We start from the raw sequence: 26,452 nt of genomic DNA on the forward strand, positions 1-26,452 counted from the left end.
GTCCACTTCTGGATTCTCTATTCTGTTCCACTGATCTATGTGTCTGTTTTTGTGCCAGTACCACACTGTCTTGATGACCACAGCTTTGTAGTACAACCTGAAATCTGGCATTGTGATGCCCCCAGATATGGTTTTCTTATTTAAAATTCCCCTGGCTATTCGGGGTCTTTTCTGATTCCACACAAATCTTAAAATAATTTGTTCTAACTCTCTGAAGAAAGTCCATGGTATTTTGATAGGGATTGCATTAAACGTGTATATTGCCCTGGGTAACATTGACATTTTCACAATATTAATTCTGCCAATCCATGAGCATGGAATATTTTTCCATCTCTTTGTGTCTTCCTCAATTTCTTTCAGAAGTGTTCTATAGTTTTGAGGGTATAGATCCTTTACATCTTTGGTGAGGTTTATTCCTAGGTATCTTATGCTTTTGGGTGCAATTGTAAATGGGATTGACTCCTTAATTTCTCTTTCTTCAGTCTCATTGTTAGTGTATAGAAATGCCACTGACTTCTGGGCATTGATTTTGTATCCTGCCTCGCTACCGAATTGCTGTATGAGTTCTAGCAATCTTGGGGTGGAGACTTTTGGGTTTTCTATGTAGAGTATCATGTCATCGGCGAAGAGGGAGAGTTTGACTTCTTCTTTGCCAATTTGAATGCCTTTAATGTCTTTTTGTTGTCTGATTGCTGAGGCTAGGACTTCCAGTACTATGTTGAATAGCAGTGGTGAGAGTGGACATCCTTGTCTTGTTCCTGATCTTAGGGGAAAGGCTCCCAGTGCTTCCCCATTGAGAATGATATTTGCTGTGGGCTTTTCATAGATGGCTTTTAAGATGTCGAGGAATGTTCCCTCTATCCCTACACTCTGAAGAGTTTTGATCAGGAATGGATGCTGTATTTTGTCAAATGCTTTCTCTGCATCCAATGAGAGGATCATATGGTTCTTGGTTTTTCTCTTGCTGATATGATGAATCACATTGATTGTTTTACGGGTGTTGAACCAGCCTTGTGTCCCAGGGATAAATCCTACTTGGTCATGGTGAATAATTTTCTTAATGTACTGTTGGATCCTATTGGCCAGTATCTTGTTGAGAATTTTTGCATCCATGTTCATCAGGGATATTGGTCTGTAATTCTCCTTTTTGGCGGGGTCTTTGTCTGGCTTTGGAATTAAGGTGATGCTGGCTTCATAGAACGAATTTGGAAGTACTCCATCTCTTTCTATCTTTCCAAACAGCTTTAGGAGAATAGGTATGATTTCTTCTTTAAACGTTTGATAAAATTCTCCTGGGAAGCCATCTGGCCCTGGACTCTTGTGTCTTGGGAGGTTTTTGATGACTGCTTCAATTTCCTCCCTGGTTATTGGCCTGTTCAGGTTTTCTATTTCTTCCTGTTCCAGTTTTGGTAGTTTGTGGCTTTCCAGGAATGCGTCCATTTCTTCTAGATTGCCTAATTTATTGGCGTATAGCTGTTCATAATATGTTTTTAAAATCGTTTGTATTTCCTTGGTGTTGGTAGTGATCTCTCCTTTCTCATTCATGATTTTATTAATTTGAGTCTTCTCTCTCTTCTTTTTAATAAGGCTGGCTAATGGTTTATCTATCTTATTAATTCTTTCAAAGAACCAACTCCTGGTTCTGTTGATCTGTTCCACAGTTCTTCTGGTCTCGATTTCGTTGAGTTCTGCTCGAATCTTTATTAACTCCCTTCTTCTCTTGGGTGTAGGATCTATTTGCTGTTTTTTCTCTAGCTCCTTTATGTGTAAGGTTAGCTTTTGTATTTGAGTTCTTTCCAGTTTTTGAATGGATGCTTGTATTGCGATGTATTTCCCCCTTAGGACTGCTTTTGCTGCATCCCAAAGATTTTGAACGGTTGTATCTTCATTCTCATTAGTTTCCATGAATCTTTTTAATTCTTCCTTTTTTTCCTGGTTGACCCTTTTATCTTTTAGCAGGATGGTCCTTAACCTCCATGTGTTTGAGGTCCTTCCAAACTTCTTGTTGTGATTTAGTTCTAATTTCAAGGCATTATGGTCCGAGAATATGCAGGGGACAATCCCAATCTTTTGGTATCGGTTCAGACCCGATTTGTGACCCAATATGTGGTCTATTCTGGAGAAAGTTCCATGTGCGCTTGAGAAGAATGTGTATTCAGTTGAGTTTGGATGTAAAGTTCTGTAGATATCTGTGAAATCCATCTGGTCCAGTGTATCATTTAAAGCTCTCGTTTCTTTGGAGATGTTTTGCTTAGAAGACCTATCGAGTATAGAAAGAGCTAGATTGAAGTCACCAAGTATAAGTGTATTATTATCTAAGTATTTCTTCATTTTGGTTAATAATTGATTTATATATTTGGCAGCTCCCACATTCGGAGCATATATATTGAGGATTGTTAAGTCCTCTTGTTGAATAGATCCTTTAAGTATGATATAGTGTCCCTCTTCATCTCTCACTACAGTCTTTGGGGTAAATTTTAGTTTATCTGATATAAGGATGGCTACCCCTGCTTTCTTTTGAGGACCATTCGAATGGTAAATGGTTCTCCAACCTTTTATTTTCAGGCTGTAGGTGTCCTTCTGTCTAAAATGAGTCTCTTGTAGACAGCAAATAGATGGGTCCTGCTTTTTTATCCAGTCTGAAACCCTGCGCCTTTTGATGGGGTCATTAAGCCCGTTCACATTCAGAGTTACTATTGAGAGATATTAGTTTAGTGTCATCATGATATCTATTCAGTCTTTGTTTTTGTGGACTGTTCCACTGAACTTCTTCTTAAAGGGGAATTTTAAGAGGCCCCCTTAAAATTTCTTGCAGAGCTGGTTTGGAGGTCACATATTCTTTTAGTTGCTGCCTGTCTTGGAAGCTCTTTATCTCTCCTTCCATTTTGAATGAGAGCCTTGCTGGATAAAGTATTCTTGGTTGCATGTTCTTCTCATTTAGGACCCTGAATATATCCTGCCAGCCCTTTCTGGCCTGCCAGGTCTCTGTGGAGAGGTCTGCTGTTACCCTAATACTCCTCCCCATAAAAGTCAGGGATTTCTTGTCTCTTGCTGCTTTAAGGATCTTCTCTTTATCTTTGGAATTTGCAAGCTTCACAATTAAATGTCGAGGTGTTGAACGGTTTTTATTGATTTTAGGGGGGGATCTCTCTATTTCCTGGATCTGAATGCCTGTTTCCCTTCCCAGATTAGGAAAGTTTTCAGCTAGAATTTGTTCAAATACATATTCTGGCCCTCTGTCCCTTTCGGCGCCCTCGGGAACCCCAATTAAACGTAGGTTTTTCTTCCTCAGGCTGTCGTTTATTTCCCTTAATCTATCTTCATGGTCTTTTAATTGTTTGTCTCTTTTTTCCTCAGTTTCCCTCTTTGCTATCAACTTGTCTTCTAGGTCACTCACTCGTTCTTCCACCTCGTTAACCCTCGTCGTTAGGACTTCTAGTTTGGATTGCATCTCATTCAATTGATTTTTAATTTCTGCCTGATTAGCTCTAAATTCTGCAGTCATGAAGTCTCTTGAGTCCTTTATACTTTTTTCTAGAGCCACCAGTAGCTGTATAATAGTGCTTCTGAATTGGCTTTCTGACATTGAATTGTAATCCAGATTTTGTAACTCTGGGAGAGAGGACTGTTTCTGATTCTTTCTTTTGAGGTGAGGTTTTCCTTCTAGTCATTTTGCTCAGTGCAGAGTGGCCAAAAGCAAGTTGTATTGGGAAAAAGAGAAAAAGAGAGGAGAGAAAGAAGGAAAGAAAGGAGAAAGAGAAAAAAAAAAGGGAAGAAAAAGAAAAAAAACGAAAAAAAAAATAAAAGAAGAAAAAGAAAGGAGAAAAAAGGGGGTGGGGAAGGAAACAAATCAAAAAGCAAAACAAAACAAAAACAAAAACAAAAACAAAAAAGAACCACCGGGGAGTATCTTCTGATTCTGTGTTCTTTAAGTCCCTTGGCTTCCCCTGGAAGTTGTCCGTCAGTCTAGCTGGTCTTCTGGGGGAGGGGCCTGTTGTGCTGATTTTCAGGTGTGAGCAGTTGGGGGAGCTGCTGTGCCCCTGCCTGGTGCAGGGCTCGGTGGGGGTTGTTTACCCCGTGAGGCCGCAGGAGGAACAGCCCCAGTGGCGGGGCAGCTCTGGAAACCTGGATTCAGCTCCGGCAGGAACTCCGTCTGCAGGGCCTGGAGGCTCCGGGCGGGGCCGCTGATCTGCTCAGCTCGGGGCAGGAGCGTCCTTGCTGTCCTGGGCCCTCCCGGCCTCTGCCTGTCCCGGGGGAGGCGGGATCCTGGGCTGTGTCCCGGCGCCCTGTGCTCCGGGGCCTGCGCTGTTGGATTCGCGCTCCCGCCCCGCAGCCCCCTCCGCGGAGCTGCCGCCCAAGCCCCTCCGAGCTGCTCCTGGAACCGCGCAACCCCCTCCGCACGGAGCCTCTTCCTCTGCCCGAGCCCCTCCGAGCTGCTCCCGGGGCCGCGCAGCCCCCTCCGCGGAGCCGCCGCCCGAGCCCCTCCGAGCTGCTCCTGGAACCGCGCAGCCCCCTCCGCACGGAGCCTCTTCCTCTGCCCGAGCCCCTCCGAGCTGCTCCCGGGGCCGCGCAGCCCCCTCCGCGGAGCCGCCGCCCGAGCCCCTCCGAGCTGCTCCTGGAACCGCGCAGCCCCCTCCGCACGGAGCCTCTTCCTCTGCCCGAGCCCCTCTGAGCTGCTCCCGGGGCCGCGCAGCCCCCTCTGCGGAGCCGCCGCCCGAGCCCCTTCAGCTGCTCCGGGTCCCGCCGGGTCCCGCCGTGCGCGCTGCAGCCCTTAGGGAGCTCGGCGCACTCTCCTGGGCGCGCTGTTGCTGTTACTGTCCCCGGGAGCCCGAGGGCATCCCCGCCCTCCTGGGTCCTGCTCCAACTCCCCACGAGCCCCTTTCCCCCGGGAAGGTCGGTGCAGCTCCTGCTCCTCCGGGACGGGGCTCTCCTGTCCTGGGGACACTCGCCCCGGCCTCAGCCCGGCTCCTCGCGGGGCCCCTCCCCCTTGGAGGCCTTTGTTCCTGTATTTCTTTTTCTCCGTCTTCCTACCTTGATAGATGCGCGAACTCTTCTCACTGTAGCATTCCAGCTGGTCTCTCTTTAAATCTCAGGCCGAATTCATAGATTTTCAGGATAATTTGAAGGTTTTCTAGGTAGTTTGGTGGAGACAGGTGATTTGGAGACCCTACTCTTCCGCCATCTTGCTCCTCCCCCCATTAAAACAATTTTCAAAGCTATTCTTGGAAGTGATTTGGTAGACTCTTAAATTTCTCTTACTCTGAGCTTTTTGTTCTAGAGGATGCTATGTGATTTGATGTTCTATTAACCTTTACTAGTATGTGTTCTTCATAACGTTCTTGGGAGAATGAAGTAGTGAAAAGGGGTTATTGGATTTTCAGCATAGGAAAAAAGATTACTGTTTTTGTCATCTTTTGGGGAAATTATTTTAACTCCATTTTATAACCTTTCAGGGGTTTTGTATTTTTAAAAATTATTTGCCAAAAGAAATAATTTGTTGTTATTCCACACTTTAGCCATACAGAGGATTGCAAAATTACTCAACCATCAATTTGACCAACCTACAAAAGCCTTTTTCCTCTCCTTATTAGAGTCATAGTAATGTTGAATCTTCTGGTGGTAATCTGTGTGATAGAGTTTCCTTTTTTTAATGTATTGTAGCCCAACTTTTAGTCTTTATTTAAGCCATTCATGTAAACTTTTTCTCAGATTTCTGTTTTGATATTTTGTATCATTTATTCAGCAACATTTACTGAGTCTGTGCCTGGTTAATAATATTAAGAAGAATAAGACATGGATTTTGTTCTTGAAATTCAAGGTGAAATGGACAGATAAAAGCAGTTTATTCTATAAGATAGTGCTATAATAGCAGTATAAAACAGATTGCCATAGGAATTGTGGGGAGTAGGCTTTGAATTATCTTATTACTCATAATATTTACTTAATGAGAGATTGCTGAAAATGTAAGCCTCAGTTCAAGATTCTGATGGAATTTTATATGTACTCATTAGAAAGTTAGTTAAGGGGCACCTTGGTGTCTCAGTCAGTTAAGTGTCAGATTCTTGATTTCAGCTCAAGTCTCCATCCTAAGATCAGAAGTTCAACCCTTGAGTTGGGCTCCACACTGGGTGTGGAGCCTACTTTAAAAAAAGTTATTTAAAGTTTTTCTATAACTACATATGAATAAGTATGTATTTTATTCTCCTTTTGTTAATTGAGAAACTTAAAGAATTTTACCTGCTGCTTAATGACATACCACCTGATAACATTCAGGATTGAGTATAGTTTATTAGTACTTCAAAGATGATAGTACCCTTTTGAAAGTCTTACCAAGGTATACTGACTGGGCAGTGTCCATTTAGGATAATGATTGAGTGATAAATCTCTATCCTCTAAAGCATGAGCATGCTGCCTGAAAACCATTACCTGCTGCAGATAACTCTTAGATGGTCAGTGGATTCCTATACTAGCTGTAAAATCCTACGAAAAATGGAATAGTATTTAACATAAGGGTATCAAGACTGGAAGGGTGATTTAAAGGCTCCCAAGTTAGTCTTGCCTCTTGGGACTCTTCCACTCTTTACATATTGCTATAGGTTTTTTTTCACCATAAATAGGTTCAGGTTCACTTATTTGGTATAGTAGAGGTTTTTTGCATTAGTAAGTATTAGCGTTTTAAAAGTATAGTTAACTGAGTAGATTGAGATCCTGTAATTTATCCATTAAAATCCTTTAATATACTTGTTTTTTTTCCTAACCTTACCTGAAATATGCCATATTGTGATATATGGAGTTGGTTTTAAGCAGCTCTCTGGAGGAGTTAGGAATATTGGTTACTTAGAGCATGCAGTTCTTTGGGGACAGTAAAGCAGTCCCAAGTAGTTGACCCTTTAAGGGAATTTTTTACTGAGGAGTAAGAAATACAAGAACATGAGATGAAAAGGAGAAAGAAAAAGGGCAGTGTCTAAAACAAGCTTCGCTTGTTTTTATAAGGTCTGACCTAAGCAAGAAAGGGAAGAGAAGAAAGCATTAGCTTCCGCTTTTCCTGCATTGCATGGTCTTCTTCCCAACTCGTGATCAGCATTGTATTTGATCTAGATTATTATAATAAATATACTTTAGTAGTTTGGGAGCTTAACCTTGATGCATAATGTAATTGCTTTAGAAAAGTATAGTTTGAGTTTAGACAACTGACGTGAAGATAAATTTTCAGAATGTTATGTCATTATAATTTGTAAACTACACATATAAATGGTTAATGCCAGCACCTCTTGAATTCATTTTGAATTTTACCTAGAAATGTAATCAAATAATCTTAAATTATAGAATTTATAGTTACAAATTCAAGGCTTGGTTGATAATATTTTACTATTTGGATCCTGTTTCATGAGCAGCTCTTCTTTTAAGGTTTCAGGTTCGTTCACCAACTTTCTTTCAAAAATGCCGGGACCAGCATTGGTATATTACTCAATTGGAAGCTGCACAAACTAGCTATATCCAACAAATAAATAACCTTAAAGAGGTAAGAAAAAAACATATTTTGGGTTTAGTGTTTCATATTCATAGTTTTACTGGCCTGTTACATTTGCAATTAGATTTTGTATATTGCTCTTTTGTAATTTTATAGAAAAGTCCAATATTCTTATCCTCCATCTACTTAACACCTTTGAGTCTCAAATTTTGCCTCTTAGTTCGTTAGCCACTAGCAACATACGGCTGTGTGAACTTCATTAAAATTAAAAATTTAGTTCTTCATTTGCATTAGCCATATTTCAAGTACTTGTATTGGACATTGCTGATATAGAACATTTTTATTATATAAAACTGTATTGGACAGTGCTGCTCTCATTTGAGGTAAACTTTTTGTGTTTCTCTTAGTGAGTTCTTTTTCTTTTCCGTGCTATCTTGAATTTAAGTATTCAAGCTATAGAGTAGCTATAGAATAATTGAAAATTGCCCATCTTGAATTTTCACTATTGCTGAGTACTCTCAGTATACTAAGTACTAAGCTATAGAATTCTAAGTATTCTAAGCTATAGAATAATTGAAAATTGCCCCATCTTGAATTTTCACTATTTCTGAATTGAGCCGTGGGAAGGATCATTTAAGGAATTTTTATTTTATAGTGGTATAAACTAAATTGTATGAGGAATGTTTCTTTTAGCCAGTGGAAGTTGAGATGGGGTGAAAGGATTGAAGTGCTGAGAATGGTTAATAGATGAGGGAGGAAAGTATGAATGAATACATATGTGGAGAGACTTTCATGTTAAGTGTACTATTTAAAACCACTTGTATTGGGGATCCCTGGGTGGCTTAGCGGTTTAGCGCCTGCCTTTGGCCCAGGGAGTGATCCGGGAGTCCCGGGATCGAGTCCCGCGTTGGGCTCCCGGCATGGAGCCTGCTTCTCCCACTGCCTGTGTCTCTGCCCCTCTCTCTCTCTCTCTCTCTCTCTCTCTCTCTCTCTCGGTCTATCATAAATAAATAAATCTTTAAAAAAAAAAAAAACCCACTTGTATTGGGATGCCTGGGTAGCTCAGCGGTTGAGCGCCTGCTTTTGGCTCAGCTTGTGATCCTGGGATCCGGGATCAAGTCCCACATTGGCTCCCTGTGAGGAGCCTGCTTCTCCCTTTGCCTGTGTCTCTGTCTCTCTGTGTGTGTTTCTCATGAATAAATAAATAAATCTTTAAAAAATAAAAATAATTTTAAAAAACCATTTGTATTTACTATACAGTTTGCTAATTATTTATGTAACTTGGGTTGGATATGAGAAGAATGAGACTAAAGAGGGCAGGAGGGGTTTTTTTGCCATGGATTTTTCTATAAGCAAAAACGGGAGAGAGAGAGGGAGAGAGAGAGAGAGAGATGGTTCAAAAAAATGGTTTTAGAACATTTGGATAAATTTTTTTTTGCTGTACCAGTGAAGTACTGGTTGTGACTCACGTTTATTTGTGCTATTATTGTTTTAAAAGAGACTTACTATTGAGTTGTCTCGAACTCAGAAATCAAGAGATTTGTCACCACCAGATAATCATCTTAGCCCCCAAAATGATGACACTTCTGAGATACGTGCTAAGAAGTCTGTATCATGCACCGATATGCTTCTCCAGGATGGTTCTACTACGGCTTCAGTAAGAGAGGTCAAAGAGGATGAAGAAGAAGAGGAGAAGATTCAGAATGAAGATTATCATGTAAGGGGCACCTGGATGTCTCAGTTGGCTAAGTGTCTAACCTTTGATTTGGGCTCAGGTCATGATCTCAGGGCATGAGGTAGAGCCCCATGGCCAGGTCTGTGCTCAGCAGGGAGTCTGCTTGATATTTATTACACACACACCCCCCCCATGCTCTCTGTCTCTCTGTAAAAATAGATAAACTCTTAAGTTTTAAAAAAGATTATCATGTAAGAATTAGACTTGTTTTAGATTCATTTTGTGTTTTATAAGAGAAATAAGATTATGGTTTCCAATATAGAGAATCTATATAAAAGTCTTGTGTATTTAGTTTCATTACTAGTGTATGCCCATCTGTAAATATTAATAAGTCAGAAGTTGTTGAATCAAAATGTTGCAAAGTTCTAAAATTTATTGTAGAAAACTGTACATTTTACAAAACAAACTAATGCACTAGAAACTATAAATTGTGGAAATAAAAAATGCATTCTATTTTCACTCACTAAAACTAGTAAAGTACCTTATTTTTGCATATGTAGGTAGAATGATTTATGTTTTGGGAGATAGCCAGGTTTTATCCCAGCTAAACCACAATCAGAATAAGAATTTAAATAGTAATTGTTACTGTTTAAAGTGAGACAGTGATGCAGAGACAAGGTTTTTTGGGTTTTTTTTGTAACTGTTATTTTTAAGATGGGAGACTTCAAATATGTGTTAAAATGAAGGAGCCAGTGGTAAAAGAGGTAAGGTTAAGGTACTGACAAGACAAACTATTTAAGGACATAAGAGTGGAGTGTAGCACTCAAATGAAGCAGTTAACTTTTGATAGGATGAGGTTAAGGAAATGGTGGGATTTGCAGGTTGGGCAGTTTAAATTTGGGGATATTTACACTTAATGACCAGTGTATTTTTTGGTGCAGATAGGTGATGGTTTTATGAAGTCCTTGATATCAGAGGTTAGGTAAAACTAGAGAAGTGATGATTTGAAATGTTACCCTGTAAAGAGCTTTACTGGCAGTTGACATGAAGTATATGAAGCATTTCCAGAGGCATTGAAGGTCTAGCTGAAAATGGTGGCAATAAGTTATTAGTGGAACCAGATAATGTGGTTGTGCAGTTTTTCTATAAAGGGCTCAGCTGCCTCTGCACAGAAGCAGAGAATTCTGATGATGCATTCTTCTTTGGTGCTTGGTCAGTTGGCTGGATCAGATGATCAACTGAGTAAAAACATTTGAAATAGAAGTCTTATTTCTTTGTCTTGATCTAGCATGAACTTTCTGATGGAGATCTGGATCTGGATCTTGTTGGGGAAGATGAAGTGAATCACCTTGATGGCAGCAGTTCCTCTGCCAGTTCCACAGCAACAAGTAACACAGAAGAAAATGATATTGATGAAGAAACTATGTGAGTCTCTCACATTAACTACCAATAAAGCATCTAAGTGGTAACTCTTAGAAACATGTTAACTAATTTAGGCCTAAAAGTGGGAATATACAGCATTTTTACATACTATAGAGTATCTTAGATAAAGAAGGAGCTTGAAGGAAAGATAATCAGTTTCCTCCCTCTCATCTCTGGGTTCCAAAATGAGATTTAATTTTTCATTTTATTTTTGATTTTGTAACTTTTTCATATTTAAGAAAAGTCACAAAAATATTAAATGACAGTTCCCTTGTTCCCTTTTCCCAAATTAATTCCCCAATGTTAATATTTTGCTGTGTTCCTCTATTCTGTTTTTTTTTCTTTTTTTTTTTTTGGTGTGATTTTCAAGATTAGGTGAATATATTTTTCATTATGCTTCCTAAAAACAACTGGGTTTCTTATGTAACTGCAGTAATCCAAAATCAGGATTAACATTGATGTAATACTATAATCTGTGACCATTTAAACATCTGCCATTGATGTCCTTTGTCTAGTCTAGGATCCAATCTGGTATCGTATGTTGCTTTTAGTTAAGTTTCTTTAGTCTTTAATCTGGGCCACTTAATCTTTCTTTAATTTTTTGTTTATGACTTTTACATTTCTTTTTTGAAGATTTTTATTTATTTTTTCATGAGAGACCGAGAGAGAGAGAGAGTGGCAGAGACACAGAGGGAGAAGCAGGCTTCCTGCAAGGAGCCCAGTATGGGACTTGGTCCCGGATCCCAGGATCACGCCCTGAGCTGAAGGCAGACACTCAACCCAGGTGTCCCATATGACTTTGACATTTCTGAGAAAGAGCAGTTAATGTTGTAGCAAGTCCCTCAATTTGGGAGTCCTCTGTATGTTTCCTCACAATGAAACTGAATTATGCACTTTAGGCAGGAGTAGTAGAGAAGTGATGTTAGAGCCTTTTTAGAGTATCATAGAGGAAATGGTGGAAAGACACGTCTTTTATCTGTCCCATTATAATTAAGCTGATATCTACCAGTTTTTTTCCACTCTAAAATTACTAATTTTTGCCTTTGTAATTAACAAATATCTTGTGGGAACTTATTTTGAGACTGTAAATATCTCCCTCCCATCACCTATTTCACCCATCCCCCAATTCCCCCCACCTGAACCCTTTCTGGTAACCATCAGTTCTTTGTAGTTAAGAGTCTGTTTCTTGGGTTGTCTTTTTCACTTTTTCCCTTTGCTCATTTGTTTTGTTTCTTAAATTCAATATATGAGTGAAATCATATATTTGTCTTTCTGACGGACTTAGCATTGTTCTCTCTACCTCCAACCATGTTGTTCAAAATTACAAAATTTCATTATTTTTTAATGACTTAATAATATCCATTGTATATGTAATATATACATACACACACACCACATCATCTTTATCTGTTCATCAATCAGTGGGCACTTGGGCTGCTTCCATATCTTGGCTATTATAAATAATGCTGCTATAAACATAGGGATGCATGTATCCTTTCGAATTTTTGTATTCTTTGGGTAAATACCCAGTAGCGCAGTTGCTGCTGGATCATAGGGTAGTTCTACTAATAACTTTTTGAAGAACCTCCATACTGTTTTCCACAGTGGCTGCACCAGTTTGCATTCCTACCAACAATGTATGAGGATTCCCCTTTCCTTACATCCTCACCAGTATCTGCTGTTTCTTGGGTTTTGATTTTAGCCATTCTGACAGGTGTGAAGTGATGTGATGTCTCATTGTGGTTTTGATTTCCATTTCCCTGATGAGTGATGTTGAGTATCTTTCCATGTGTCTCTTGGCCATGTGTATGTCTTCTTGGAGAAATATGTGTTCATGTCTTCTGCTTGTTTTTTTAATGGGATTATTTATCTTTTGGGTGTTAATTTTGATGAGTTCTCTATGGATTCTGGGTACTAGCCCTTTATCAGATATATCATTTGCAAATATCTTCTCCCATTCCATCAGTTATCTTTTAGTTTTGTTGTTTGCTTTGCTGTTTCTTCCAGAAGCTTTTTATTTTGCAATAGTCCCAGTAGTTTATCTTTGCTTTTGTTTCTCTTGCCTCAGGAGATATATCTAGAAAAAAGTTGCTATGGCTGATGTCAAAGAAGTTACTGTGTTCTCTTCTAGGATTCTCATGATTTCAGGTCTCACATTTAGGGCTTTAATCCATTTTGAATTTATTTTTTGTGTATGGTATAAGAAAGTGGTCCAATTTCATTCTTTTGAATGTTGCTATCCAGTTTTCCTAACAGCACCATTTGTTGAATAGACTTTTTCCTGTTGGGATATTCTTTCCTGCTTTGTTGAAGATTAATTGACCATATAATTGTGGGTTTATTTCTGGATTTTCTATTCTATTACATTGATCTGTGTGTCTATTTTTATGCAAGTACCATACTCTTTATTACTATAGCTTTGTAATATAACTTGAACTTTGAATATAACTTGAGGGATTTTTTTACCATGTTGTACTTGTCCAGTGTTTTTTTCTGTCTGTTGAAATGATTGTGTTTTTATCCTTTTTCTTATTGATATGATGTATCATGTTGATTGACTTGGGAATATTGAAACACCCTAACAGCCCAGTGGGGGGAAAAATCCCACGTGATTGTGGTAAATGATTTTTTAATGTATTGTTGGATTCAGTTTGCTAGTATTTTGTTGAGGATTTTTACATCTATGTTCATTATAAATACTAGCCTGTGGTTCTCTCTCTCTCTCTTTAAGATTTATTTCTTTTATTTTAGAGAGAGTGCAGTGGGGGGAGAGGGACAGAGGGAGAGAATTTTTAAGCAGACTTCCTGAGTGCAGAGCCCAACAAGGAGCTCCATCGTAGGACCCCTGAGATCATGGTTGGAGTTGAAACCATTACAGTTACACGCTTAACTGAATGAGCCACCCAGACAGCCCATGTGGTTCTTTTTTTTTTTTTTTTTTTTTTGTGGTGTCTTCATCTGGTTTTGATATCAGGGTAATCATAGCTTCCTAATGAATTTGGAAGTTTTCTTCCTTTCTGTTTTTGGAATAGTTTGAGAAGAATAGATGTATTAACTCTTTCTTAAGTGTTTAGTATTAAAAAAAGGTGGTATAATTCAGTTGTGAAGCCATTTGGTCCTGCACTTTTGTTTGTTGGGAGTTTTGTGTTTTTGGTTTTATAAAAATATTTATTTATTTATTCATGAGAGACAGAGAGGCAGAGGGAGAAGCAGGCTCCATGCAGGAAGCCCAATGTAGGACTCGATCCCAGGAATTTGAGATCATACCCTGAGCCAAAGGCAGACGCTTAACTGTTGAGCCACCCAGGCATCCTGGTTAGGAGTTTTTTGATTATGGATTCAATTTCTTTGCCCGGTAATCAGTCTGTTCAAATTTTCTGTTTCTTCTTGTTTCAATTTTGGAAGGTTATATGTTTCTAGGAATTTATCCATTTCTTCTTGGTTGCTCAATTTGTTGACATGTGATTTTTTTTATAATACTCTCCAAAAATTGTATTTATGTCACCTTTATTGTTATTTCTCTTCTCTCATTTCTGATTTTATTTTATGTATGTATTTATTTTAAGTTGGTTCTACACCCAAGCTGGGACTTGAACTCACAACCCTTGCATGGGCTCAATAGTCGCATTCACTACTGACTCAGCCAGCCAGGTGGCCTTTGTGATTTTATTTGGGATATTTTCTCTTATTTTCTTGATAAATCTGACTATAGGTTTATCAGTTTTACTGATTTTTTTTTTTTTTTCAGAGAATCCGCTCCTCATTTCATTGCTCTGTTCTATTAATTTTTAGTTTCTACATAATTTATTTCTGCTCTTAGTTTTTATTATTTCCTTTCCTCTGCTGGTTTAAGTTTTGTTTGTTGTTCTTTTTCTGACCCCTTTAGGTGTAAGGTTAGGTTGTTCATTTAAGATTTTCCTTGCTTTTGGGATCCCTGGGTGGCGCAGCGGTTTGGCGCCTGCCTTTGGCCCAGGGCGCGATCCTGGAGACCCGGGATCGAATCCCACATAGGGCTCCCGGTGCATGGAGCCTGCTTCTCCCTCTGCCTATGTCTCTGCCTCTCTTTCTCTCTCTGTGTGACTATCATAAATAAATAAAAAAATTAAAAAAAAAAAAAGATTTTCCTTGCTTTTGAGGTAGATCTGAAGTGCTATAAACTTCCTTCTTAGAACTGCTTTTGCTATGTCCCAGAAGTTTTGAACTATTGTGTTTTCATGTTCATTTGTTTCTATAATTTCTTCTCTTATTTCCTGGTTGATCCATTCATTGTTTAGTAGCATGTTATTTAACCTCCATGTATTTGTGCTCTTTCCAGATTTTTTTGGGGGGTTGACTTCAAGTTTCATAGTGTTTTGGTCAGAAAAGATGCTTGCTGTGACTGATCTTTTGGAATTTGTTGAGGCTTGTTTTGTAGTCTAGTATGTGATCTATTCTGGAGAATGTGGACTTAAAAAGAATGTGTATTCTGTTTTAGGATGGAATGTTCTGAATATATCTGTTAAATTCCTCTCATCCAGTGTGTCATTCAAGGCCATTGTTTCCTTGTTGATATTCTGTTTGGATGATTTTTCCATTGATGTAAGTGGGATGTTAAAGTCCTCTACTGTTCTGGTATTATTATCGATTAGTTCCTTTATTTCTGTTTATTAACTGTTTCATATGTTTAGGTGCTCTTATGTTGGGTGCACAAATATTCATTAATAGTTCTTTGCTCGTTGGCTTGTCCCTTTTATTACTATAACTGTTCTTCTTTGTCTTTTTGACAGTCTTTGTTTTGTTTTAAGAAAGAGCGAGACAGGGTGAGGGAGCAGAGAGAGAGAATCTTAAGCAAGCTGTACACCCATCATGGAGCCAGATATAGGACTCAATGAGTCAACCTGGAGCTCTGTCTCTTGATTCTGTTTCCTATGATCAGAGAGATCATGACCTGAGCTGAAATGAAGATTCGGATGCTTAACGAACTGAGCCATTAAGCACCCCTTACTGGGTGCTTTATATATCTTGTCTAAGTTCACTGGCTGGAGTGTCCAATAGAATGTTGAATAGAACTAGTGAGAGTGGACATCCTTATCTTATTCCTGATCTTAGAGGGAAACTACACCATTAAGTATGCTGTTAGATGTGAGTTTTTTATAGATGCTCTTCATCTGGTTGAGGAAGTTCCCTTCTATTCCTTGTTTGTTGAATGCTTTTATGGTGATGATTTGTTAGATTTTGTCAAATTCTTTTTGTGTTATCTATTCAGATGATTATAATTTTTTTTTATTCTGTTAGTATGATATTTAACTGATTTTTGGATTTTAATCCAACTTTGCATTCCTGAAGTAAATCCCATTCTGCAATGATGTGTAATTCTTTTTATCTTTTTTCTGGATTTTGTTTGAAAGTATTTTTTTTTTATGCTGTATATTTCTCTGTGGCTATTTTTCAGCCTTTTTCCTCCCCCAGGGAAATATCTCAGAGCTCTAAACCTAGAGTGAGGACAAAAGTGTGATGATTTCTCCTGTTTTAGTAGAGAACCAGTAGGGGTGGACGAGTTAGGGATATACCCTGAGATCTTTTTAGCTTGTCTTCTCATACCTAGAACCTCTGTTTATGAATGACTTGGGACATAATGATTCAGGCCCCACTATTCTTATTATGCTGCGCTCAAGGTGGGGCCTTGGATCTGATTGGAAGAAAAGTATCCCCATACTTGACCACATTTATCCACTTTAGTCTCAGCAACTGTTAGCGAGGGGGAGGATGAGAAATGCTTGTGTTTTACCCCTCCTGGGAATGTAGCCTTCTATTGGAAGGCCTGTGTTCTTGGCTGCACTAGTCTGGAGTAGAATTTCTATATCCAGAAATTGGATACAGAATTGAGAGGGGAAGGAGCAAGTGGTCCTTTTGTTAAGTACCTCAAACTCAACTTTTTTTTTTTTTACCAGATTTTAACACATTTTCTTGATGAGTTTTTTCATTTTCTATGTGCTCTTAGAACCATTTCCAGAATCTGTAGATGATTGTTGTAAAAATAACTTTTACCAATGTCAGTGGAGCAGGTCTGCAGAGCTCATTAAGCTGGGAGTTGATCTTGTGACTTCTTTATATACCCCAAACTAGCACTCATTAGAGCTCTTCCATAATAGTACTTTGTCATTACAATAAGGTAATAGTGGATGTCTGACTGGGTCAGTTGGTAGAGCATGTGACTCTTGATCTTGGGGTTGTGAGTTCAAGCTCCACAATGGGCGTAGAACTTACTTTAAATAAATAAGTAAATAAAAACTTTTTAAATTAAAAATTAAAGAAGGTAATAGTGTTTTTTGATAGGAGAGACTTTGTGAAGACTTTGGTAGGAAGCAACACCCTCTTTCTGAAATAACATTTTAAGATAATAGTAGGGTCTTTTTTTTAAGGTTTTATTTATTCATTTGCAATAAAGTGAGTGCAAGCAGGGGTGGTCAGAGAGAGAGGAAGAAGACTCCCTGCTGGGCAGCGATCCTAACTTGCTCCATCCTGGGACCCTGAGATCATGACTTGAGTCCAAGGCAGACACTTAACTGACTGAGCTTCCCAGGTGTCCCAAGAAAATAGTATTTAATCGTATATAATAATTTGATCATCTTTTCTTTTTGAACCTTAAAATGTCATTTTAAGCCCAATTTCTTACGACTTAGATTTGTATTAATAGTTTGAAGCTATAGTTCTTTGAAGCTATAGTTTCTTCTGCTAACAATGATTCTCAGATTTTCTATTTTAAAAATTAAATGTTGCCAACACGTCTTGGTATTTTTAAAAAGTAGTCTGAACATTAACACTACCAATACGTATGATAATGACAAAAGCCTCTTTCCTCATTTTTGTATTGAGAATTATATCCTAGTTTACAGGAGAAAGAAAGCTATGCACTACTGTTATGACATTTGTTCAGGTGTGACAAATAATGTTAATTGTCCCTACTCTGTAGGAATAATGAATTTTGTATATTCTTAGGTCTGGAGAAAATGATGTGGAATACAACAACATGGAATTAGAAGAGGGAGAACTTATGGAAGATGCAGCTGCTGCAGGACCATCAGGTACAGAGGCCAAGGAAGATGCACAAGCTGTTCTGTCTTCTCTTTTTTCTTCTCTGATTGTCTCATATTTTAATATATGTCAGCCACTGGTCTACATGGCTAGTGGTATTGGAAGTGCTATATTATAAATATATATATGTTAGAGTATATTTGAAACCTGTAATAACAGCAAACATTTGGTAAGTGTTCTTATGTACCAGGCATTGTGCAAGAACACTTCATGTATACCTTATCTCATTAACTTAAAACATTCTATGAGATAGATTTTAATATTTTCTGCTTTTTATAGCTATACAAACTGATATGTAGAGAAATTTAAGCAATTTGCTGTCATTCACAATTTAGTAAATCAAAAAGAGGTATTAGTGTTTTGGGTTTGTCTGAATCCAAGGCTCATGGTTTTCTCTACAATGATATACTATCCCTTTTATGATGTATAAGTCCTGTTTGTATATCTAATTTGACTGTAGAATAATATGAATAGATTCATGGAATGTGGCTTACAAAGGACCTTTTTTTTTTTTTTTTTAAGATTTATTTATTTATTTGACAGAGAGTGTGTGCACACACACACACACACGGGGGAAGGGGTAGTTAGAGGGAGAGAATCCCAAGCGGACTCTCCACCAAGCACCGAGACTGACATAGGGCTCGATACCATGATCCTGAGATCATGATCCTAAGCCTAAACCATGTTTCAGACACTTAACTAAATCACCCAGGCACCTCACAAAGGACCTTTTGAGAGCTCATCTTATTCATGGAAAAACTTGGGGTTTAATTGCCTAGATCATATAAATAGTTGTTGGTAGAACCAGACTAGAACTTCACATCATCTTTTTCTTGGACTCCATTTTTTGCTAGTCCACACTGCTCCTCTTGGGATGAAGTGACTCAAATACTGCTTGTTTTTTTTTGTGTGTGTTCTTAGACCTGTTTAATTAAGCGTGCAAATCTTGAGTAGAAGAATATAAGATGCTTTGTACTGCTTCTGCTTTATTGATGTTGCCCTTGGTACAAACACTGGCATATTTATAACATGTTTGGATCACTGAAGGCCTCAGCATTTCAACTTCCACCCATGCTTTTTATTCTTCCTACTTCTCACTTTATTCTAGGTGATCTCACTTATACCTGTATTTCAGTTCTGTCTATATACTGATTACTCTTCAAGTTCTATCTCTAGCCTTTATTTTTCACATGACTTCCAGACCCATGTACCAGTCTGGTTTTGATGTTACCAGACTCAGCATCTTGCAAACAGAAATCATTATCTTTTTATCTGCCTGCCTGCCTGTCAGTAATAGCTCATCATCTTAGTGATTGATCATGTTAATTATTCTTCATATTTTCCTCTAGCTCAAACTCTGCCTTTAATACATTACCCAGATCTGTTGATCCTGCCTCCTCAACAGTACATGAATTCGTTTATTACTTCCCATTCCTTTGCTGTTCCTACTCTAGGCCACTTTCTTTCAAAACAGCCTCCCCTCTGGGTTCCTTGTATTGTTCCTTTCCATTCTGTTTTCCCATAGCATGAGTTCAGAATGAGTTGTTTTTTCCCTTCAAATTTATATCTGATCATGTCACTTCTCTACTTTAAAACCCTTTATTGGATTCCATTAACTTACAGGATAAAGCCAAGTTTGCTAATGGTACAGAAGGCCTTTCATATGATGGCTCCTACTCACTTCTTTAGCCTTACCTCTCTCATACTTTCCTGTATCACTTTTCAGCCCAAAGGAACTTCTTTAATCTTCTCAAATGTGCTTCCCAACATGTTCCTTCTTTCTTCTCATACCAGGCATAGTCAACTCCTATTCCTTTTTCATTTTAGCTTGCATTTATTCCTGGAAGCCCTCCTCAGCTGTGTGTCCTTGCTCTCTTTTTCTGCTCTCTCAAATTAACCTATTAGAATAAATATTAAACAATATTATAATTGCTTATTTAGCTACCTATTTTCCCCTTTATCTCTGAGCTTCATGAAGCTCTGGGCCAAGAAATAATGTACATCTTAATTTTGTATCCTGACATTTAACACAATATGGTAACGGATCATTTAATATTTTTCAGATAAATATTGAGTGAATACACTTTGTTTTACTAAGTGCTAAGTGTAATTTTCAAAGTTTGAAATGTATAGAAAAATTCAGCTCTCTTGGTATAAAATGAAGATGGGTGGACTGAGTCAAGGTTACTGAATATTTTTCAACCTTGCAGGGTGTTTTTTCTTAGTTAAATCTATCATTTCCTCTCAAACCATATTATAGGGAAATTTGAAACATTTTTACACATACTGGGTAATGGGTAAATAAAAGATTATATTTTAATTTATTCATTCATCCACCAGACATTTATTGGATACTTACCTGGAACTGTGTCCTGTTTTACTATCTGGAAGACATCTCTGTTACACTTATGTTCTGCAATTCTGAAATTATTAATCCAATAAATAGTTTTAAAGACCTGTTATAATCCAGATGCTAAGTTGTGGGTGCTGAGGATATAATAGTGAAATATACCCAGTTAATTTTTATTTTGTGCTTTTGGGAATTTTAAATATTTGGTAGACATTTCTTGAATGCCTTCCCTATATCAAGATTTCTGGAAAATACTATGAAAAAGACTTAAGTAATTTATAATCTACCCGTGAATAAATACATGAACACATTGCTAAAAGGTGTAAGACAAAAAAAAAAAAAAAGGTGTAAGACAGTACACATACAAAAGAATTGCAAATTTCTTTAGATACTGCCTCTTCAGGAGGTGGAACATAACTCCCTACCCTTAAATGTGGGCTGTGCTTAGTGACTTGCTTTCATGATAATAGTCCAGAAAGGGAAAAAGTAACTTTATACCAGAGAAATCTGGCAAACTTTATTTTAGCCATTGTTGTCATATTTAACATCATCCATGTTGTCATGTTGATAGCATGTACCCTTGTTATGATTTGTTGAGGATGGTACTTTACACCTGTGATGTTGTCCTCCCCAAAACCCATAAACACAGTCTAACCATGAGAAAAACACCACGTGAACCCTAGTTGTAGGACATTTTACAAAATATGTCACTAATACTTTTTAAAACTGTCAGTATCATTACAAGCAAGAGAATTCTGAGGAACTGCCCCAGACCAGACGAACCTAAAGAGAAATGATCATCTAGATATAATTTGATGTTCTGGATGCCACCCTGGGACATAAGAAATACATTAGGGAAAGATGAATGAAATCTGAATTAAGTACAGAATTTATTAGTTAATATATCAGTATTAGTTCATTAGTTATGATAAATGTACCATAGTGATGAAAGCTGTTGACTGTGCAGAAAGTGTGTCGTGGAATTTACAGGCATGCTCTGGATTATCTTTGCACCTTTTGTAGAAACCTAAAACTACTATAAAATGAAAAGTTTTAATATATAAAAAAGATGATAAAAGCTAAATTAAGGGTGAAGTTGGGCTGAGTGTGGAATGAATTATTACATGTAAATTAGAGAGGGTCCATTTCAAGCCTGTTGTGGTTTATATTTCACAACCACACTATCATCTAAAGAATTATGTCAATGAAGATATTTAGTTGTCCATTATGTAGAAAATTTCTCTTATACAGAAGCTAGGTATAAAGTAAAATAATACATATATTTTTAAGATTTTATTTATTCATGAGAGAGAGACAGAGACATAGGCGGAGGGAAAAGCAGGTTCCCTGCAGGGAGCCTGATGTGGGACTCGATCCCAGGACCCCAGGATCACGACCTAGCCAAAGTGAAGGCAGATGCTCAACCACTGACTACCCAGGTGTCCCTGCAGTAAAGTAATATTTATTTAATTTCAATATATAGGTTATATTAAATAAGGCTATATAGCTTGAAGTAATTATTTAATGACTCAGGTGCCTCTTCAAGAATTGCTTTTAGTTTATTGAGTTATTTTCATTTAGTTACAAGAGAACACTTAAAATCATGTGTTGAAGAAGTATCATTCTGAATAAAAAGTATCATTCTAAAAATATCATTCTTAATCTATAACATTAGCTAGTATTCAAACAACACTAACTGATTAACTTTTCCTTTAAGTATAATTAAATTTGTGCAAATTTATAGGATGCATTTTTCTACATTTCGATTTCTTTTGCAGGTAGTAACCATGGGTATGTGGGTGCCAGTAGCAGAACGTCAAAGATATTAAATAGTAGAATTTGTAGGACTTAGGAGTCTGACTGGATGGGATGGATTTGGTGGGTGTGTGGGGATGATTCCTTAAGGCTTCTGGGTTAGGCTGGGCTCTTACAGAAGATAGTCCAGGAACAGAACATAATTTATTCAATTTGATCTGTGTTGATTGCAAGAAACCTGTAGGACTAATTAGAAGATCTCAGGTATGTAGTCTGGTCTAGAAAGATACATTGATTTTTTTTTTCCAAACAACATGTCTTATTAATCAGAATAAATAAAAAATTCACAAAAGACTTTCTGTAGTATATAAAGAACTTCTGTAAATCAACAGGAAAAAGATAAGACTACCTTCTAGGAAAAAAAGGACAAAAGACTGGAATAAACACTTCATTGAGGAGGCTGTCCACATGGCCAGTGCACATTTTAAAAAGTACTTAGCCTCTTTCATCAGAGAAATACAAATTGATGATGTGTCCCACTGTGGACCTCTCAAGTTTATTTATCTTAAATAGAGTTTGTTGAGCTAAGCTTCTTGGATGTGTTAGATTAATATTTTTCTCATCATATGGTGGAAATTTTCAATCATTTTTCTTTCATTCATGTTCTTTCTCTTTGCTCTTCTGTGACTCCCATTATATATATGTTGGTACATTTGATGAGATCCCACAGATCTCGGAGACTCTTCATTTTTCTTTATTTTTTTTGGTAAGTGCCAAATAAAAGCCCAATAAGATACCATTGCACACACACTGTAGCAGCTAATATATAAAAATATTTTTTAAACTGGCAATACTAAATGTTGAAAACATGTAGAGAGATGAAAACTCTCATATCTTGCCAGTAGGAATGAAAATTGATACCACAGCTTTGGAAAACTGTTGGGCAATATGTGTTTAAGATGAACATACACATACCTTTGTGTGAGCCAAGGCTAGTGAGTAGATTTTTTATAAGAGTATTTAGGGCAGCATCATTCTTTTTTAGGTATTGTCATTGTGTCTCTATGTGTATGTTTTTTAACTTAAGAAAAATAAATATAGGGATGCCTGGGTAGCTCAGCGGTTGAGTGTCTGCCTTTGGCTCCAGGTATGATCCTGGGGTCTGGGATTGGGTCCTGCATTGGGCTTCTTGTGGGGAGCCTTCTCACTCTGCCTGTGTCTCTGCCTCTGTCTCTCATGAATAAATAAATAAAATCTTTAAAAAAGAAAAAGAAATGCAGTTTATAACCAAGTAAAGGATGTGAGAAAGCTGGTTTAGTAGACTGTGTAGGACCTTGAATGTCATGCTCCTGCATACAGGCACTATGATAAAATGAGGAACTTCAGTAGATCAGTGTGACATTTTAGCAAGGGCATAGCTCAAGAGGTGGGGGACCTGTCATTGATACATTTACTTTTTTATGAGTTTTATATTTTTTTCATGTGACCTTCAAGAGCAGTTTATCTACTGAGAAATTCAGTAGCTTTATTCTTAGCAGCCAAAGACTGGAAGCAACCCAGATTCTTCACATATAGAATAAAGAAGGAAATTGGGATATATTAATATATGGGATGCCACCCAGCAATAATGTAAATGAATAAACTGCTACATACAGCAGTATAGATGAATCTCATGAATATAATGTTGAACAAACAAGCAGGATATTAGAGTACATACTATCATTTCATTTATATAAAGTTCAAAACCAGGCAAAATTTTTCTATGGTATTTAATTCAGGATGGTTACCTTTGGAGAGGAAAGTTAGCAATTTTAGGAGACATGGGATTTGGGGGTCACTGGTACTTTGTGAACATTTATTAGGCTGTATACTTTGTATTGAGACAGACCTATATATACAACATCCAGAACGATGGCAGTATCAGCTCTGAGAAAGGGAAACTGAAATAGATGCTCAAGTCTTTGATGCCTGTGGATAGTGAGTAGAAAGGATGGGAAGATGGGATGGAGGGAATAGCCAAAGGGCATAAACCACGAAAGAAAGGAGTTTTTGATCATTGATGAAGGCCTTGGAAGAGTATTGAGAAACAGGAATGTGCTAGTGTTAAATGGGTCCATGTAATGTGGAAAAATGAGCAACTTTTATTTTTAAAGAAGAACCAGATACCAGGGCAGTAGCTACAATACACAGGGCCACTGAATAACTATTATCCAGTTGGAACCGCCTGGGCAGCTTTTTAGAAAAAAATTCTCAATCCCACTCCAGCATATTTCTCAGACATTTGTGGTGGAGCTAGCAGTCTGTAATTTTAAAAACTCCTCCCAAATGCAGTTTGATTTGGAAACTTCCTAGTAAAGGAAAAGGGTTAAGATACAGTTTCAAGGTGGAGAGGGGATAGTGTTCTTTTTTTTTTTTTTTAAAGAGTTCAGCTTTTTCTTGAGCACATTACAAAGGTAATCAAAAAAGACCAAAGCGCATGTCATCATCAGATTCATCTGATTCTTCTTTCTTTGCTTCCACTTTCTTTTTTCGCCTTCTGTCCACAATTATATTTTATTCCTGTTGTGAATAGGGGTGTGTGTGTGTGCGCGCGCGCGTGCGCGCTTGTTCCAGTTCCTTGCTTCCACTTTCTTTTCCTCAGCCAGGGCAGCAGTAATAGAGGGGCCACGACCTCCTGGTGTCCTAGTATCCACCAGCCTCTGCATTTCAAAAGAGGCTCCTGATGTTGACATAGGCCAGGGCCTTTGCAAACAACACTGGCCAGAAAGGTTCAACGTTTATACCAGATCCTTTATTTTTTGTATTTATTTATTTTAAAGATTTTATTTATTTATTCATGAGAGAGAGAGAGAGAGAGAGTGGCAGAGGGAGAAGCGGGCTCCATGCAGGGAGCCCGACATGGGACTCGATCCCAGGAATCCAGGATCACGCCCTGGGCCGAAGCAGGCGCTAAACCGCTGAGCCACACAGGGATTCCCATACCAGATCCTTTAATGAGGACATTGATCTTATCCTCCATGGATGTCACTTCATCATTGTTGCAGAATGAGGGCCAAGGTGCTGGTGAGCTCCTGGGTTGGAGGCTGTGGTGCAGGTGAATGCTGAGTGGCACTGTCAGACGTGGTGCTAGTCCCCAGATGAAGTGAGAGCCTCACTCCAGTGTGGCCTTTCTTGGATGCACTGAGCACCTTTGTAGAAGTTGAGGGAAAGAGGAGTTTTCTGCTATATTTTAATAGGACTTTCAGGGGGTACCAAGTCTGGGAAGAAAAATTTGCAGTGGGATGATATCCTCAGAAGAGGAAGTTGGAAAAGGTGAGGATGTGAATATCGATGAAACACATAGAAATAAATAATTGGCTTGAAGCTTCGGAATGATTGGAATTTTTCTCCTGAGTTACTTCGTTCCAGATCTCTCGGAGAAATACTCATGAATAGTTAGGACCTGATTATTTTGTGTTATTTTTATATTACTTATTTTAAGACGTTACATGTAATATTTTAAAATTTTGAGTTTCTTTAGAATACATTTAAATAGTTTTCTTGAAGGAGGTCAGTTTAACCACCATTTCCATACCTAATATTTGCTAGTTATTGTATTAGGCACTAGAGAAAAATCAAGTGGCTTCTTTAGCTTAAGGAGCTTAGTGCAATATAGGTGATGGAGATAGGACACTGCTCACAGGTGTCAATACTGTGCATCAGTCTGAAAACTTGAGAAGATTACTGTTTTGGTGTCTAGTTCCTTGGAATCTGTGATACTGTGGAGATATATGTCTTTTAAGACCACCGGGTTATAGGACATACTCTCTTTCCTTCACCCTCATCCCCCTGATTATACATATTGTATATGCTACCACCTTTCTATTTCTAGGGCTGAGGATGGGATTGAAGGTTCTTCCTAAATTCTGGATAGTAATGAGTCCAGTGCTTAGTCACTGTGCTTATGTTCACCTCTCTGGCAATCTGGCTTCTCCTTTCTGCATCTCATCATGTTGTTACACCAACTCCTAAAAGATAGGTCCATAGACAAGTATTCAAACAACACTAATTGATTTACTTTTCCCTTAAGTATAACTAAATTTGTGCAAATTCATTGCATGCATTTTTCTACATCTCTGTTTCTTTTGCAGGTAGTAATCATGGCTATGTGGGTGCCAGTAGCAGAATGTCAAGAAGAGCACATTTATGTTCTGCTGCTACCAGTAGTTTATTAGACATTGATCCATTAATTTTAATACATTTGTTGGACCTTAAGGACCGAAGTAGTATGGAGAATTTGTGGGGCTTACAGCGTCGCCCACCTGCTTCACTTTTGCAGCCCACAGGTAAAGTATTAACAATAATTTCTCCTTTTTCTGTGATTCTTGAAAAAAACTCTTGATTTTAATCCAAGTGTCTCATTTAAGTCTTGGAACACAGTATCTTTCTATAGTAAAATGATTTTTCATTATATGTCATAAAAATGATATATCAATCAAATTAATTTTTTGGTTGCTATTGTTAAATGACGTTTGGTACAATAATGTCATAATGCCTGTTAGAATGTTTGTATATGATTTGGCATTGAGATTGTACCTGATTGACAGTTTGATTTATATAAAGTACTGTTGCCCTCTTTGTGAAGTTTTGCAGGACTCATGAATACCCTGACTTCTAAGTGGAACTGTGTCTAAACTGAATATAAAAAAATATGATTTCATGCTTT

The 26,452-nt window shown here is 37.9% G+C and overlaps 1 protein-coding gene across 6 annotated transcripts in view; it reads left to right on the forward strand.

Moving 5' to 3' along the window:
- TRIM37 (tripartite motif containing 37) overlaps positions 1-26,452 on the forward strand; it is a 120,527-nt gene that overhangs the window by 64,110 nt on the left and 29,965 nt on the right. For all 6 annotated transcript variants that reach the window (XM_077852462.1, XM_077852463.1, XM_077852464.1 and 3 more), the window contains 5 exons: positions 7,408-7,522; positions 8,970-9,188; positions 10,435-10,571; positions 17,547-17,632; positions 25,878-26,072. In XM_077852462.1, the coding sequence (XP_077708588.1) occupies positions 7,408-7,522; positions 8,970-9,188; positions 10,435-10,571; positions 17,547-17,632; positions 25,878-26,072 (752 nt within the window). The remainder of the gene's footprint in view (positions 1-7,407; positions 7,523-8,969; positions 9,189-10,434; positions 10,572-17,546; positions 17,633-25,877; positions 26,073-26,452) is intronic.

Source organism: Canis aureus, chromosome 16 (assembly GCF_053574225.1).
Source record: "Canis aureus isolate CA01 chromosome 16, VMU_Caureus_v.1.0, whole genome shotgun sequence".
NCBI classification, from domain to species: Eukaryota; Metazoa; Chordata; class Mammalia; order Carnivora; family Canidae; genus Canis; species Canis aureus.